This window comes from Lampetra fluviatilis, chromosome 9, assembly GCF_964198595.1.
Source record: "Lampetra fluviatilis chromosome 9, kcLamFluv1.1, whole genome shotgun sequence".
In the NCBI taxonomy this organism is placed as follows: Eukaryota; Metazoa; Chordata; class Hyperoartia; order Petromyzontiformes; family Petromyzontidae; genus Lampetra; species Lampetra fluviatilis.
The window spans coordinates 1696856-1715575 of NC_136283.1; the positions used below are offsets into that span (position 1 = coordinate 1696856).

Below are 18720 nucleotides of genomic sequence, written 5' to 3' on the forward strand. Positions count from 1 at the left end.
ATACAACCCAGCAGCAAAATCCTACGGGGTCATAGAACTTCAGTTTAGTCGTAAGAGGTTGGCCAACGCCTTTGGTCTCACTGTCAATAAAGTAACATACGTCCTCGATTGAATGATTATCTACCTTCGTTTCCTTAATTGGTAAACAGAGCAAATTTAACAATAATGAGACGACTTTTAACACTCGGCATTTTTCGCAAACGGACTAAAGTTCGAGTGCCATTCGGTGCAATGTTGCGCATCCCAACCCCATGTGGTACGGGCGGTAAAGGTTGGGTTTGTGAACGTATCTGTGGGCGGTTAATGGCTCAGGGTGGACATGTGACAGTGGGATAAGTGACGTTATACTCTACGCTCAGTTTACGAAAACCGTTTTCTTGGCTATGAAGAAAAATCTAAGGAAATGGAGCTCACGGTGCGGTTAGGCAGAAATTCTGGTGACGAATTAGTGAACGTTTCAAATAACCTTCAACAGGGCTCTTAATCGGAAATATAGGAGATCCCCTCTTATCCGTGGTTGTATGGCGGCACCTATTATTATTATCGGCGGGGTTATTTCATTCATTGGAAAGGATATAACCCTGCGGATAATGGAATGAATTTGACTCCTCTTATCTGTGGAAAGATCGCGAGTATCAGTAAACTGATTTGCTGTGCATTGTGGGTAAAACCGCGGACAATTGTAATAAATTAGGCTGCCGATAATCGGAGTTTGACAGCCCCACAGCTGCCATGGATAACTAATGGGTAATAGGGCCGCAGAGAAGAGGAGTTCTCCTGTACATGACCTGTGACCGCTGTTTAAAGGGGGCCATGCAAAAACCGAGGGGGAGGTCAGGGAGGGCACGACACAGTCAATGTTAAACAAACTGTACCCTCGCGTGCATTTTGAGGACGGGCTCCAGTGCACCTTCTTAAATTGCCACCGGCGTTCAATATCGTGCCATGATTTGAGTAAGGAACGCTTAGCCGTCAATATGAGTGGGGGGCTCAGGCCCTCCCTCACTACCCACCCCGCCCGCTACGTGGCTGGTAATCTAAGTTTCAGTGGCTGTGTCAACCTGTCAATAAAGGCTCTCCGAGTCGGCTACACCATATTGGATTTAGAAACAGCTTGAATCGCTGCAATATCGCAATTGCAGCCTGAAGACCGACACAGCGGAGAGCAGGGGAAAGAACCCACAGCGATGTTGTTTTAGTTCTTCTAATAAATGCCACCATGGGACATTACAAACCCCTCTTTGCTTTAAATGGCAAGTGATGTGTGTCAACAGCCAGAAGCCTGCACCACCCCCACCCCCCCCCTCTCTTCTCTGCACCTGCTATTCCGACAGATGACGGTCGTGCATCCGAAATTGTGAACGTGAATAATACAGGGGGCAGGCAAATTCCACGACGTCATAATCACCTTTGATTGAATGACCTGAACTACAGCCGCTTTGTGAATCCACTGCTAGATGAAGGCCTGGCCACCCCACGCCGCGTCGTCGGCATCACGGGGTGGGGGAGCAGCGGGGGATTGTCCATACTTCCTTTATTTTACATTGCACCCCCCTGCCCCCCCCCTCCCCACTTAAAACCCTCACCCCTCTCCCGGTGTCTGTGTGATGGATGAACTTACTCGGACGAGTCGATAAAGTAAATCACCAGAGCCCCGATGCTGAGAAGGAAAACGAGCACCACCTGCGAACAGCCACGGGGAGAGGAGGGGGGGGGGGGGCGGTGAGTTGGTGGTGAGTTGGTGGTGAGTTGGTGGTGATTTGGTGGTGAGTTGGTGGTGAATTTGGGGAGTTTGTGGTGAGTTTAGGGAGTTGGTGGTGAGTACGATGACGACGACAAAGAAGCAGAGAGGGGTGGGAGGGTGCAATGATAACTCTAACAAACGTTTTGTGCGAACACTGATCCATTGATCCTTGGCGATAGAGGAGCAGTCTGCAATAGCTTTCCCACAACGGGAGTGGGGAGGAGGGGGAGGGGATATAAATATGCTAAATGGGATGAAAATTTAGCGGTGAACATTAACGAATGTCCCCCTTCATGGACACTGAAGACCACGTGACGGCTCCATCACGTCTTTCTGTCAAGCTGTGCAGCGCCGTAATTCGTGTTTATTTTTTAAGTGCGGAAAATGCCCAGGACGGAGCTTATCGGATGCGTGGTGCCTACCGGTATGAGCTTAGGAAACTAGCGAAGATGATTGTCGACGTTACCCGACTATTGTGGACGACTGCTTGTTATTAGGTCCATGAGGGGCATCCCGAAGACAGAAATTTCCTAAATCGCCGGTCCCAGCGTGACCCGGCTGATGATGCCGATGACGCCAATGACATCACCAGGCCCCCGCCTATCACCCCCCGTCCAGCGGCACACCAACGTGAGACAAGTTTTTTCCCCCCCTCCGGGTATTTTCGTGTTTAATCCGAATAGCCGACACTCCGCCGAGTTAATGAAAGGAAACTCGGCAGAGTAATCGATTTCTCGAAGGATTGGGAGAGGTCCCAGCTCGCAACAAAAAATACCCGGATCGCCAGCGCGATGACGAACACGGCGTGTCGCGGAACAGCCCAGGGACACCGCGGCGCAACTTAAACGGGCCCCCTTCGTCGAGCAGACGAGATCCTGGGGGGACAAATCTTCTTAGCAGTTAATTTGCTAACCTGCGAGCCCGTGCCCTTACGTCGTCACGGATAAGCGGCGTAACACTGTACACAAAACGAGCATGGAAATTCATCATCATCATCATCATCAGCCACGATCAATCCACTGCCGGATGAAGGCCTCCCCCAAGTCAGTTGTTACGAAGAAACTGAAAGGCGGCAGCTTCATCACATTAGATAATGCAGCGTGTACTTGTTTGTTACGAGTATTCATAGTAATTATAATTATATGAATCATAATAATAGTAATTCTAATAATTATAACATCAAATAATTGATAGCCCTTGGTCGGTCCACTGCCTCCCCCATAACATTCCAGATATGGGGGTTGTGTTGGCCATACTTCACCACGCTGGTCGGTGCTCGTTAGCGAAGGTGATGGGGTGGGTGGGGGGGGGGGGCGCACTCAGTGACCGGCTCAGATATCACTCGCCACCGATGTCAGCCGTGGCTGGGAATCGAACTCGGTGTCGTCAGGCTGACAGTGCAGTGCTTGAACTACCACTGCACTACCACTTGTGCCCACCGGCTTGCAGAGGCCGGGGTATGTCCGTATCCAAAGATCAAGGTGTCATTCGTGACCAAAGCCCTTGATGCTGTCACACTTTCATCGCTGTGGAGGGCGGGGGGGGGGGTTGATGATTGGTGGCTGGAGCAATGCCCCAAGTTGAAGCCACTCGTTTCCCAGTGTGTGTGTGTGGGCACCGAGAGCCTTGCCAAGGCTCACCCGCCTTTACCCACAGACAGATGACCCACGGTCCCACTGCACTGTCGCGGTTGCCATTTTGCCTCCTTGGGAGTCGCAATGTTGTAGCTATTAAATCAACTATCATCACACTGTTAGGAAAAGTAAGTGAGCTTGAGCTGGACACTCCGCTAGAAGGGACGGTGATGGCCAATGGCCATGAAGGTATTAAGGTCGCACTCATTAGACACAAAGTGCTCGCATAAAATGAACTGAAATACCTTTCCGAACTCGTCGAGGAGCATAAGTGATCACGCCAAGTCCGCTCATCCTCGCAGCAGTGACTTTGGCTAACCATCGAACAAAGACGGCCACCGCATCGCGTGCTTTTATAAGCGCTTCTGCGGCCTTCTGGAATTGTCTTCCTTCCGATATTAGGAAGCCACTGGAGGCTATGTACTTTTCAATCGAGATTAAATACTCATTAATTTGTGATAATTGGTTTTTTACCCTTTTATCTGGCAACAAAAATGACAAATTTTTTACGCCTTTCGGCGTCATCTGGTCCAACACCATGTGAGACTAGGCTCTAAGAAAAGCTGTCTCGGGTGTGGACCAATCAATTTCAAGGACAGTGCATACATTATCAGAGTTGTCTTTTTGTTTGCATTCCGACAGCAGGTATTGTGGTCAATGCAAACATGACTCCTTGTAAAAAGGTGTCAGTTTTGTTGCCAGATAAAAGGGTAAAAAACACATTATCATATTTTGCTACTGGCAAAGGAGGTTCCAATGGTATTAATTTGTGTTTCGTTTGTTGTCCTTCGCCCGCACCTCCGATTAGCACGGGTTGGCTACGCACGGTGCGGAAGGAGTTCGTACAAGAATAGCGATTGCCTTGGAATGGAACACGTCCGAGTGGACGCCCACTGGCGAGATGGAGCGACGAAGTGCCGGTGCGAGGTGGATCATTGCATCGTGGGATGGTGGGAGCTGGCAGTGGCTAGGGGAAGCCTTCATCCATCCCACAGTGGATTTACCATGAATTATACTACTGCTCCTGCTGCGGATAATGATGCTGCTGCTGCTTATGATGATGATTATCATAGTAATGGGAATTGTTAATTTAACTTCAACGCTGTTATTGGTGGTGTGTGTTATGGATGATATTCCCATCACTTGCGATGCACCGCATGGACAGTGAGCTTGTGAAGAAAGGAAATGCTGTGTACTTTGCGTGCAAATCTACAAATTTTTTCCATTGGAAAAAAGCCGCAAATAGCGATATCTAAATTTGGGCTCACACCCCACGGTGCCTTGCAAGGAAGCGATTGGCTAATTGGCATATCCTTTCAGCCTGAGCAATCTGTCAAGCCTAGGCTGCAATCACATCTCGAACAAAGTAGACTAGATTATAATATTCAAGAGTACAACATATATTTTGTTCCATTGGCCAACGAGAGGGTTTTTGGTCTATGTGCAACCGACACTTATCTTGGGGTCATGGGTGAAGTGTGCTGCCCCAAGGGCTGGCTACGGCTGCTGGGCGATCAATGGAACTTCCACAAGGAACCACAAACAGGAACGTGAGTTGATCTTTTTAGTAATTTTTTGTTTCAAAATACTTTTTTTTGTAATCTTCCCCAAATGTTATCCTGCTCGTGATATCCGCGTCGCGTCATGCGCCGCAGAAACCATTCGGAATTTTTGCCGAGCAGTGTTAGAGAACGGTCGGTGGAAAGCGGATATCACAAAGCTACTTCTGAGACCCCTTCAAAGTGGCCGCTAGGCAGCACTTTCGCACCCGCTCTACCGGGGGAGATTCATGTCCGTTGCATGACATTTGCGCCGATATTTACTTGGAGCTGGAATTTAGAAAAAAAATTAAGTGCAAAACCAATTTTAATGCGCAGCCATTGGTGACCGGTAGAGACCATTACGTGGGAATAGAATGTAGAGAGGATATATTAAATGGAATGTGAAATAAAGTGAGTGGGCTGGGCAGGACACGTCGCTTAGAGGGATGGAGGCTGGTAGCTGAGGTTAATGACAGGGCAGTAGCCAAAGGAGAGATGGAGTGATGACATCAGCCCGTATACAGGATCTCAATAGATATTGGCGATGGCGAAGACTTGGGGAGGCCTTCATCCAGCAGTGGATTGATCATGACTGATGATGATGATCAAGAGGCCGAGGACCACAAATGACTTTCATCGCTTTGTGATTCCCAACACAGTCTCTAATTTTTACCTTAAAGATAATGACATCATCATTATCATCATCGCGACGACGACCTAATATTTCAATTTGGTTCATTTGCTCTGAAGAAGGGATGTTTGGCCAAAACGTCGCCGATGATGTTTCCTTTGGAGGCCACAGTGCCACATGAGTCAGGGTTTCCTCCCACGCGTATAAACACTCATTCATTGGCTGAAGACATCTTAATTCATAGAGGACTGCAGAGCTTGACCAATTGTTGGTGCCGGCTAACCACCCGGTCGCCGCCTTCCAGCCCCTCGCGTAGTTCCTCGGCGATGGCGAGAGATGCAATTTGCGTGAACAACGCTACATAAAACTAAACGACGTTATTCAGGAATGCGAAGGTTTCTTTTATTGTATTTCATACTCGCACATCACTGGCATCGCAGCAGCGGGGGCAGCGGGGGCAGCTGCTATCGCCAAATAAAACGCGGGACCTTCGCAAACGGGTGTTGGCGGGTGTGTGCGCGCACGCCCACGCCACCGTGGATTGCTCACCAGCACGCGGCCGGTTTGCGTCTGCGCAGAGATCATGACACCGGCCCAGTCCTTCACCGAGGTCATCCAGCCGACCTCCGAGTCCTCGGCCTCTTCTCGTGGTCGGTACGTGCCCTCGGAGGGAGGCGCTCCGTCGGCTTTTATCTTCTGTAATTCCTGTCGCAGCGAGAAGGAGCAGAGGGAGGGGAGGGGAGGGGGGGGGCGCTTTGTATCAACGTGACCTCCATCGATCGTTTAACAGTGGACAAATTACGCACTCTGGGCTGGAAATGCGATGTAACGGTCGTTAACGAAGTGGAGCGCTTGCCGACATGACCACCTGAGTTCGATTCCCAGCCACGGCTGACAACGGTCACGAGTGACACCCCCTTTACCGAGGCGCACTGCCTGGTGTGGTGAAGTATGGTCAAACAGCCCCCCGTGGCAGACACGGCATGGGCAGCCCTTCATCAAGCGGCGTGCTGGCTAAGGGCTGCACGCTTCTACAAATAACTTACAACACTGTCAACCCCCTGCAGGGTGATGACCTCCCTCACGCTTTGTCAATCATAGGAGGTTGTTTGACCATACTTCACCATGCTGTGTGAGTCGGTGAAGTAAGTGGCGGTGGTTGGGGAGGGGGGGCGGGGAGCACCTGGACCAGTTCAGACATCACTCATTGCTGATGTCAGACGTAATCGGGAATTGAACTCCGTTCTCGAGGTTCGTAGTGCAGGGCACTATCGCCGTGCCACCAGTGAGACGCAAAGCAGCCTTCCAGCTGGAGTGCAACGCACGTTATGACATCTGTCATTTCCACACCTCCGATGAGCGCGATTGGCTATGTACCGCGAGAAATAAGTTCAACGTTCGTACACGTACATACAATTCATATTCCACCGTTGCATCCCAACCGCGTGGAGCGAAAACATAATGGGACTTCGTATTGACAGTATAAACACATAATGGCCGTCCGTGTAAGTACATGTCACGGCAATCGTATTGACCATTCAGAGAGATGGGCCTGGGCCAGACGCATCGTTACTGTGACAGATGGTGGCACGTGGACGAGACCGATGACGGAACGTCAGTCAACTGCAGCGGACTCGCCGAAGAGGACCCCAAACGCACGCCCGCCACGGAGACGGAGCGATGGAATAAAGAGCTCTGTTGCTCGGGAGCGACGGATTGCGGCCAATGCAGGACGAGGGATTGTGACGGACTGGAGAGGGCTTCTCTCGTTACGCGTTCGGTCCGTGGGCAGTGTTCATCCAACAGTGATAACTGCATTTCAAATGGTAATATCTTAACATATACCACTCCATATTTCCATTCTAAATATTTAATTAAGCCATTTCATCATGTAACTCGCATTGTATTATCATAAAAAAATATAAATTACCGGTGTAATATTACGCATGTCACAGTCCCTATCGCAATGCTCCAGTGTTAACTTCATTAAAAGGCAGAACTGAGACGCCGCATTCACACGAACGAGCCCTGGCGCTATAGTTCAGTGTGCACTGCGATCCGCATCTTTTCATTAAATCAATTTTCACTAACTAATTAATTGCACAAGGAACGTGTATGGAAGTTGCATTGAATGGGTAACAAATACATTTCCTGTAAATAACCTATGCTGAGTAACCTTTTACATTTTTACCTTTTCTCAATTCCCCAGTGGATGTAGGCCTCCACATGCTCTGTCACTCACAGAGTATTTTTTGACCATACTTCACCATGCTGGTCAGTGCGGGTTGGCGAGGGAAGGACGTGGAGGGTTACCCAGGATCGGATCTGATAGATCTTGCCACTGATGTTAGCCGTGGCTGGGAATTCATCTCACGTTTCCAGGTTCGTGGCACAACGTGCCACCACTCAACCAAAATTAATGAGTGGTTGATTAAACAAAAGGTATGGGTAGAGTGGTGGCGCCGCAGTTCGCCTACCGCGCTATGAAGCCAATGACCTGAGTGTTATTTTCAGGCATGGCTAACATCAGTGGGCGAGTCAAATGTGAACTGCTCTTCCTGTCTGTCCACTTCACCGACCTGCACTCATCAGCTTGGTGAAGTATGGTCAAACAACACTCATGACTGATGGGGCGTGAGTAAGCATTCGTCCAGCATTGGAGTGGCAGGTTCAGGAGTGACAGGTGAAGGAATCAATATAATTAATGATAAGAACAGCGATCATGGATGATGATAAAGAAGCCAAAGGGTAACTGGGCAGGACAACTCCAGAGCGGAGACGGCGCGACGAGCTGCAGCAGCGAGACGTCGTCACAGGAGTGTGAGGCCGCGACTGGGCAGGAGCAGTTCAGGAAAGCAATGGAAGAGCGTGGGCGAGAGACCTCTGCCCGGCAGAGGAGGAAGTGACAACGCTATTCCGCACCTCCGATTAGCACGGTTGGCTTCGTACGGTGCGACAAAAAGTTCAACATACATACAAACTGCTGCCAGTGACAATTTGTACTGAACAATTAATTCCGATTATCACGGTTGGCTACGTACGGTGCTAAATTTCGATGTAAAGCTTTCGTGACTGCAGGGATTCATCTTCTTGGTTCTTTCGGTAAAGTCACGTAGAATGGAAATAATAAAATAATAAAAATAAAACATAATAAAATAATTCTCACGACGTTTCGGCCACAACGCAAGCAGCCGTCCTCAGGTGAAGAATAGGTCTGTCGAGAAGACAGAGTCAGACTGTGGCCGAAACGTCATGAGAATTATTTTATTATGTTTTATTTTTATTATTTTATTATTTCCATTCTACGTGACTTTACCGAAAGAACCAAAAAGAAGTTCAACAAACATACAACAATGAGAGCAAACAGCTCAGCCGCACTAATCGGGTACTGGAGGGGAAAATATTGAAGCATCATCGCAACGTTGTGTTTCAAATTTTTGCGCAATCAGCCCACACGTTGGACTTTTAAGTAGCTCTGACCACAAAGTGAATGTCGGCGGTCCAAGCACGATCAAAGTTAGTGTGAACCGATGTAAGGACCGCCAAATGTTTGACCTTCTTGCTGTGGCATGATGATGCTGGTTGTAATTACCCGCAAAACGTCGTACTCGAATTGTAAATGCTGCGGGTTCACTCTCCAGCACACCGATGTGCTGAACTCATAAATAATTGGCATCTTTTTGGTTGACGTGACACACCTTACTAATTGGCTATGTCGGGTGGTGGCAGATTTAACAATATATATATTTACGCGATCTAACCCAACAAATCCCTGATGTATGACGTTTACCTATTGCTGACAAGTGCAAGGATAAGAATATGTGATTAGAGGCTGCTTAAATGCCTCAGCGATTTAAAGTGCCTGAACATCTTCATCTCCATTATTCCAATGCCCAGCTGTCGTTGTTGTCATTATGTTTGCTGGGCCTCGGTGACCCACTGCTTGGCATCTGTCCCAGGTGAAGGCAGCACCAGCCTGCAAGTGGCCATGCGTCTGCCAGTAGGGCAGAGGCAATGTTGATCTTGCTGTTTTGCAACTAAGCCATTTGCGAACAAATTTTTGCTTCATTTGGACCGTGACGTCCCGGGGTCCAAATCCATCCGGGCAGGCATCGTAGCCGCACTCATCGAGTACTAGAGGGGTATATCTTCAGACCGAGGCTGGTGCGGGCGTGTGCCAACTTGTGGTTGGCCGCCAACTTTTTTGTTTGTTTGAAATTCCAGTTCAACCCTCGGTAAAGGAAATAAAGACCTCGCAGGATTTTTCGATTTAAAGCTTTCGTGACTGCAGGGATTCATCTTCGGTAAAGTCACGTAGAAGGGAAAAAAAAAAAACATAATAAAATAATTCTCACGACGTTTCGGCCACAACGCAAGCAGCCGTCCTCAGGTGAAGACCAGGTCTGTCGAGGAGACAACGTCGTGAGAATTATTTTATTATGTTAAATTTTTATTATTTTATTATTTCCCTTCTACGTGACTTTACCGAAGACCAAGAAGATGAACCTCGCAGGATATCTGTCAATAACACTTCCATGCAGATGGTCCATTGCCCGAAACGTTGCCTCTTTTAAGAGCAAAGTGTTATTCGCAAATGTGTTGAGTTTGTTGTGATTCGTGCTTGTGCACTCCTGCCAACGCAGCAGCAGCAAGCAGCATCATCATCATCATCACCACCACCACCAAATAATTGTCTCGTTCCAGGAAAAGGTTCCCTGTCTCTACTTTCACGTATCAATTGCTAACGCGAAAACCCGTTACCGCTGCCGCTTCACTGTAGGTCACGCAAATGAAGAGGCGCGGGGGGGGGCACCGGACCCTTTCATGTTCGCCGTTGAGACATTTAGCCCCTTACATTATTCACATCCCTCTCCGGGTCCGCACCGCTGCTGCTGTAATTGAATAAAAAATGCATACAGTGTCTCCATGACAGCAATAAAAAATTCATGTAATTATATCTGCGCACCGAAAGATGCTTGTCAACGGAGCCATTAAGGACCACTCGTCACGTAAACAACGAACACACAAAACACAGAAAGCGTCAGGTTCCCGTTCCTTATGTTAGAACTACTTTCACTCGCGCGTTGCAGCAAGTTTGGCTTTTTGGAATAAAAGATCAAAAGAAAACAAAAACGGGCGCAGCAAAGAAACGCTGAGAAGTGGCACGTTCGGAGTTGCACGTTGAGAGAGAGATGAAGGAGGAGCGCATGATTCAGGGAACAAACGCAAATTAGAGACGTGTTGACGGTTAAGTCGGTAGGCTTCGGCAGGACACGTTGCTCGCAGGGGTGATGGCGAAGTTACGACGACGACCATCGTGATGGAATGGCAGTCAAAGGAGAGGGAAATGCATCCGAGAAGTTGCCCACAGTTGGAGATGGAGCCACGTGAGATCAGTTCACGTGCAGACGTGCACGGGGGATCGTGAGAGATGGCATCGGCATGGGAAGGAGGCCTTCGCACAAGCGGGGAACAGACAACGACTGCAGATAGGGATGATGAATGTATACTCTTAGTTTTTTCGGTAAAGTCACGTAAGTAAAAAATGAAATTAAAATTAATAAAAATAAAATAATAAAAGTGATTTTTTTATTAAAATTAATAAAAAGAAAATAATAAAAGTGATTATTATTATTTTAATTTGATTAATTTTAATTTCATTTTTTACCTACGTGACTTTACCGAAAAAACTAAGAGTATGAATCCTGACTGTCACGACAGCTTCAAATCTAGAATTAGATGATGAATGTATTTGTATACCCATGGAAGCCGCCTTCACTGAATCTCTCGACGGCTATTTCTGGAAAGTTCTGCTTGGGGTCACATGAGCGAGAACCCTCTGAAACTGAAGAGGCAATTCAACATGCTTGCCAAATCTATATCTTATTATCATTTTAAGAGCACACGAGAGCACCAAGAGAAAAACAAAGTGGACAAGGGAGTAAGAGCGATGCTCAGAAATGCGTTGAAGAGATGATCGAACCTACTTACTGAGCTGCCTTACAGGGGCTCCGCCGCGTGTTTACCCAGGAGATGATGGGCGTCTCGTGCCAAACGGTCTCGGCGTAATCACACAAAAAACGCTCACTTGAAACAAATATTTTTTTTGGGCATCGTCTCATTAAATGCGTTTTTTGTATATTTGAACAGTTTGAATGTACGTAACCGCACTATGCATATCATCTTCGGTGGAACGGTGGCATAGTGGTTGGCGCAATTTCGTGATACGGACCTTGTGACCAGAGTTTGATTACATGCCTTGGCGAACATCAGTGGCAAGTGATATCTCAACCTGTCCTTCACCAAAACTAAACTATTTTTTATTTATTTTACAAGGTAATACCCACTGAGCTATATAGCTTGTTTTAAGAAGCAACCTTGTCACAAATGATAGCTCAGCGAAGTGGCTTATCACGTGGAAGTTTATAGCAGCCAAATACTTGAAACACATGTTGAGTCTCGATGTGGAGGCAAAACCCGTAGGACCCCAGAGTAAAATCCACGCGACCACGGGGAGAACGTGCAGACTCAAAATATATCGCCATCAGTCAGGCTCGAACCCACGACCTCGTGTACACCAGGCGAGGTAGTTAACATCTCGCCACCGTGGCACCCCAACCTACATTAACCGCGTGGGTGAAGTATGGTCAAATAACCCCCCCATGACAGACGTGACGTGGGGTAGCCCTCATCCAGCAGTGGACGCACAGGGCTGTCGAATCATCATTTACTGCAGATGCACCTGTGCAGCCCCTCCTGTCAATCCACTGCTAGACGCGGGCCTCTGCAACGTGTCAGCAGTTATTGGACCATACTTCCCCACGATGGCCAGCCGAGGGTTGGTGAAGGCAGGGGAAGCGCAGACGCTGGGGGAAATAATTTCTGCACGACAATATGATTACTAATGAACTCGCATGACCCGCCCCTCCAGCTGCTGCAGTCACCAAATTATTCTCGTGATTTATTGTACCTCATCTTAATCCATCTTCATTCCGCCATTGAAGGTTCCATATAGCTCCAATCTGAAGCCCCCCCCCCCCCCCCCCTTGGGCAGAGTCTTATATAAAACACAGAATCAGTTTGCCCCCCCTCCCCACTGCCGCGTCGTGATAGCATCTCTTCCCGCTCCTCTCTGATGATCTGCACGTTCATTATCTCCGCTTCTATCCACCGCCATTACCCCAAAGATCTCCGTTGTGTCGCCTCCGCCAGTCCAGTGAACGGGGAGTGCTCGCGCTGTTAAGGGTTTAGCGGCTCCTGTGCTCACAAACCCGAACTCTGTCCATCCCAGCAGTGTGAATGGGTAACACCTCCGATTTGCATGGTTGGCTACGTACGGTGCGAAAGAAGTTCAACCTACACACATACAGGTCGCGTGTGGTGTGGTAAGGTGGCGGTTGACTCCCACTCCTTCCACGACGCCTGGCCACCGTGGACGAGTAGGCCAAATGCCCTCTAGAGGGGGTGCTCTGTCATAGCGGAGACCCTTCCACCAGCAGAGGTGTGAGCATGCACTTGCAGGGCAGCGCCTTTGCCTACCTGGAGGCACACGTCTCGCTCAGGTGTGGTGGTGGTGGTGGGGGGCGGTAGGGGGAGGTCGCTGCGACCCAAGTTAGATTCCGGCTCACGGCCAACACCGGTGACGATTATCTCAACCGGTACTGAGCTCTCCCACATGTTGACTCAGATGAGTAGCTGGTGCGGTGTGTAAACATCACCCCAGGGGAGACAAAGGCGACCGGGCGTCGTGTTGCTGGCCACCCAACCCCTCCCTGCACCCTGTGTATGTGTGCTCAGTAACGGCGCTTGCCACGCAAGTGTGTTCGAGGCTATAAGGAGGATAATTGTATTTGGTTGTCCACCAAAGGTAAACTAAACTACGATTTAAAGCTTTCGTGACTGCAGGGATTCATCTTCTTGGTTCTTTCGGTAAAGTCACGTAGAATGGAAATAATAAAATAATAAAAATAAAACATAATAAAATAATTCTCACGACGTTTCGGCCACAACGCAAGCAGCCGTCCTCAGGTGAAGAACAGGTCTGTCGAGAAGACAGAGTCTGAATGACACACTCCAGGCTTGGAGCTACTATTTAAGCTGGGATGGAGGGGGGAAGAGCGCCTTGACAAAAAAATGTGCATATCAAGAGGAATTTAGCATATTTATTATGTTTTATTTTTAGTATTTTATTATTTCCATTCTACGTGACTTTACCGAAAGAACCAAGAAGGTAAACTAAACTAGATATGAAAGTCCTGCTGCACCCTCAATCCTCCTGTCCGTGTGTCCGTGCATGCTACTACAGCTACCGAACGGGCCACCCTCTCACGGTTCGATTGCCATTTGTAAACCTCGAATCGATTAGGCCATCGTCACCAACCCCGCAATGACCAGCGTGGTGAAGTATGGTCAAACAACTCCCGTGTACCAACACGACATGCCTTCGTCCAGCGGTACATTATTCTTGCAAATCAGATACGTAGAGTTTACTACCCCAGCTGTATAGATCTATACCAAAGGCGTTGAACCAATATATATCGACACGGTATCTTTCATCAACGTGTCGGAGCTCGTCAAATCTCGGGAGCTGAGCAGGTTTGAGCCTGGATATTTAATGCTTGAATGAACCACCACCATGACCGTACTGGGTATGATCTTCATCACATCCACTGTTGAGCTCATGTTTTTTTTTTCCGATACATGATCCCGGAACCATAATTGTAAAAATATAACTACACCACAACAAAACCCATATATCTTGGGAGCAATCAAAACGCGCATTTACAGCCCCTTTCGTTGTCAACCCATTGCTGGATAGGGGGGCCTTCCCACGTAGCCGTGGTCGTCATTTGACCATACTTCACCACGCTGGTCAGTGCCGGTTTGGAGAAAGATGTGGGCGGTTGGGGGGTGGTGGTGGTGGAGGTGGTGGGGTCACAATACTTTTTATGAAATCAAAGCTGAACTGACAAGGAAGGCAAGGTTCGGTATTTGTGGAACAGCAATCGTGCAATCGCGAAACTCTATGTGCATATAGAGATGTACGTGCGGTTAGAAATTAAAGGGGCTTGACGCGCCCTTGCACACCACAGCGTCGAAGGTGCAATGAATATTGCATGTCTACACGTGTCCGTGGGAGCGAAGGGGGAGGTGGGTGTCACGCACGCTCGATCACCTTGTTCGCTTTCTTGCAGTGGCAGCAGACCGTCCAGAGGTACTTGAGTGACCTCCACGACAGAATGATGAAGAGGCCACCGAAGAAGGTGACGAGCGAGGAGGCCAGGAAAGCCCACCACATGCGCTGCTCGTTGTTGCACTGGATCTCGGAGAAGATGACCCCCATGGTGCCCGCTGTGCTGTGCACGATCCAGAGGGGTTGACACCGCAAACTCGCCGCGGGGAAATTCTTGTAGAGGCCCCCCGAGCTAATGTCCACCACGGCCTGCGTGTCCACCGCCGAGAAGACGTCACAGGTTCAGCTTTGTGTCAACCAAAGCCCGGTGTCCACCACGGTCTGCGTCCGCTAAGGCCTCGTGACAATCACGGTTCGTGTCCACCAATGGTCGTATCCACCACGACCTCGTATCCACCACCGCCGCTCTCGACCACCACCGCCACCACCAGGGTCTTGGGTCCACTGCAGCTGGACCACCACGGTTCGCGTCCACTGATTTATTCGAGGGCCGGGGATCGAGTCCACCGATGACTCGACGATAGTCGTGTCCACCACGGTCTCGCGTCCACCACCACCACCACGGTCTCGCGTCCACCTCGGGCTCAGAGGCCGGTGCGAGCGTCACCCGCAGCTCTGTTCATTCGGAGCGCTGCAGCCATGGCGACCGCTGCCCGCGCCTCTTCATCCTCATGACGCAGCCTCATCCCGATCCTCCGTCTACCTCTCCTGCTGCTCCTGCTGCTGCTGCCGCTGCTGCGCCGCTAAACCGCTCCTCTTCCTCCTGCTACACCGCGGGCGGCTCCCTGGGATGGCTGCGCTGCAGCCGCGATGGGAGCGGTTCGGCGTTGTGACACGAGGAGGAGAGGTATAGATGATGAGGAGGAGGAGAGAGCTGGGAGAGGCACGGAGAGAGTGGCAGCCGGGAGGGGAGGGGAAGGGCGCATCCCACCCTCCCGTGGCTGGTGTTCGAGAGCAGCGAGCGTTCAGCTTGCGCGCGGACAGAGAGAAGCAGCAGCAGGAGCAGTCGCACGCACGCACGATGGCGCCTCTAGTGGTTGTCCCCAGCTGCGCGATTAGTGAGCCCAGGGGGTGGACGGCTGTAATGATTCGTCGGTTAAGTGGATTAAGCGACTTTAAATATATTTGACTGTTTTGTTGTGTGGCAGTTGCCATTGGTCCCCGCCTCCCGAAGGCCGGAAACCCCCATGATGAACTACCGCCCATCCATATGCACCTGATGATGTTGACCGCTTTGCCAAGTCCCGCCTATTACCTCCCGTCCAGCGGCACACTTCATCCGATTAGTCGAGCAATCCAATCGAACCGATAATCTGGTAGCCAGCACTAGGGGGTCATCGTCGGGGTTAGCAATGGTTGGCTGGAGCGGTGGCGCAGCGATTAGCGCAACGCGCTGTGAACAAGGGAAACCGCAGGTCGATTTCGCAGCCACAGCCAATATCAGTGGAGAGTGGTACAAGAATTAGTCTTGACCCCACCCCTCCCTGAAGTATGGTCAAACAACCCCCATGAGCAGACACTGCGTGAATGGGTCTTCATCCAGCAGTAGATTTACAGACGGGCTCGTAAATGAACGCACTGTCATTAATTAAAGCACCATCTGCGCACAATGAGGTCGCGCACACCCGCAGTTACTGGTACGGCCTAATATCATCCGGACGCAGCACTGTCTGTGGACGATGCCATTGTGGTTACAAGGGGTAATGCATATTTTGTTTTAAGCCTCGTGGTAGGGGTGAGAAACATCCGTTTAGAAATGCATAGGATTGAAATAAATTAAAGGAAAACCTGAATTTGCATAGGGCACCGTTGGGGTAAGCTTAGGGATAGTCTCACGATTCGGTTTGGCTCCGTTGTGGGCGGTGCAGCAAATTCATGTGGTTGAGCTGCTTTGTGCGCCCGTGTCTACGCTCCCCGCCATCACCAAGCCGGAGCGACCAGCCTGGGGAAGTATGCTCAAACAACCCCCCACGGCCGCTCATCCACCGGTGTGCCATGAAGAAGGCCCATTGCTCAAAACGTCGCAGATATAGATGCCCCTTGAAGACACTGGCATTGACAAATGTGTTTGATGGGGTTTATTTTACATCCAGCAGTGGATTGACAAAACGGCTGTACACATAAGTGCGTGGTCAATGACCTTGCGAGGTTAGGGTTAGAGTTAGACTCAGTGCTTGATTTCAGCCGGAACAGTCCAGAACTCTTTATCTTTTTTGCCACTCCACATCGATCTCGCGTTATCTTGTCCTTGTGATAATGATTAACCCTCATAGGGTGATATGAATACTGTACAGCATAGGGTACAATCATATGGGATTATTATGGATAGGCGTACTTTCTACTCTTGTGGTTGTGCCTTACGCCAAAAATCCCTCCTACTCTAAACAAGTCGTTCTGGAAATTATGGAGTGAGCAATGAAGCGCCGAGAGGGAGTGAACATGTGGGTGCTGTCGTGGGGACTGCATGGTGTGCTCTTAATGCCATTGTGAGAAGGTACGTGACCATACTTCACCACGCTGGGCAGTGAGAGCTGACGAAGAAACCCACCTGATATGGGGAACACGACTCTAGTCGCATTCAATTGGCTCCAGCCACTCTGCAATTAAACAGGTGCGTACAATTCATGCACGTCTCTAATGCCCAACCAGCTCCAAATAGCGTGAATGTGCAGAGGGATATGGTGCTACTTCAGAGACGTATGCAGACACAAGCCACAAGTTTCACTGTGAATGAAAGTGAGATTGCGCAGGACGCGTCGCTAGAAGGGATGGAGGCCGGTGAGCGAGCCGAGCAAAGCAGCTACACTAATGGGAGGGAAAGGACGACCAGGGTGGAGATGGAACAATGAAATCGGCTCGTTTGCAGGTGCTAGGTGGATTGTTACATCACAGTAGCGGCTTGGAGAGGCCTTGGTCCAGCAGTGGACTGATGGTGAGTGATGACGACCGATCCGGATTAAAAGGTCTTTGAGCCGCTGGGGGTGATGAGGCACATCTTGAAGCGCGGGTGGTCTCCCAGTCACTCGTGTCTGCACGCGATTACTCATTTAAAGCTGAGTCGACATAGGGAATCTGTGGAATCTACAGTGATATTCTGCGATTGGAAAGTCAATGTCATTGGTATCGGCAAATCTGTGACACTTTGATTTATTAAATAATTATTTTTTATGCAGAAATGTTGATACTAGAAACGCAATTGGCCAAATCTACTCGTGACACTGGTGAAGTCCGCACCGCAGACAGAGCTGTCCACTCCAAAGCTCAAACAGTCGCGCGATGAAGATGATGAACACGAAGTCGTCAAACATGGCACACGACAGCGGGCCGAGTATTGGACATGGTGCAGGGTCCTTCATGCACGACTCGTATTGCTCGCAATCTGCAGTGTCCTCGTCCACGCAAGTCACGAGACTTGCGTATAGTTTTGGCAAAAATTGTGTCACGTAGGAAACCGAACACTAAATCTAGTGACTAAATCGCTGAGTTTGCAACACTGTTTACATCGGAACTCCACTCAATAGCACACACCCGCTCACTCACCAGCACCCCACTCCACACACCCGCTTATTCACCAGCACACACCACTCACCAGCACACCCCACTCCACACACCCGCTCATTCACCAGCACACCCCACTCACCAGCACACCCAACTCACCAGCACACCCCACTCCACACACCCGCTCATTCACCAGCGCACACCACTCCGCAGACGAACGCACCTCCACCACTCACACATTAAAGTCGCTCCACGCACGATGGCGAGCCTGAGATGGGCTCGTCTTGGCGTGAGATCAATTCGGCAGATGAGATTCCATGACGGGTTTTTGATGACGCTGTAATTAGTTTTTCAAGTCATCAAGTCATTGACAGATTCTGCTGGCATCAGCCCCACTCGCACACGCGAGGCTGACGTCAGCCTCACGGACATTATTGGTTCATTCCGTGCGGCTCTTTAATCGTCGATTACATCTCATG

At 49.6% G+C, this 18720-nt stretch overlaps 1 protein-coding gene across 10 annotated transcripts in view; it reads right to left on the reverse strand.

Annotated features, from left to right (window-relative positions):
• LOC144934103 (calcium-activated potassium channel subunit alpha-1a-like) overlaps positions 1-15784 on the reverse strand; it is a 106397-nt gene extending 90613 nt beyond the window's left edge. For all 10 annotated transcript variants that reach the window (XR_013637132.1, XM_078859497.1, XM_078859494.1 and 7 more), the window contains exons 1-3: positions 14726-15784; positions 6100-6255; positions 1622-1683 (exon numbers count right to left, since the gene is read on the reverse strand). Coding sequence is in view for 9 of the 10 variants with exons in the window: in XM_078859497.1 (XP_078715623.1) it covers positions 1622-1683; positions 6100-6255; positions 14726-14893 (386 nt within the window). In the remaining variant the exon portion in view is untranslated. The remainder of the gene's footprint in view (positions 1-1621; positions 1684-6099; positions 6256-14725) is intronic.
• Between the last annotated feature and the right edge of the window lie 2936 nt (positions 15785-18720).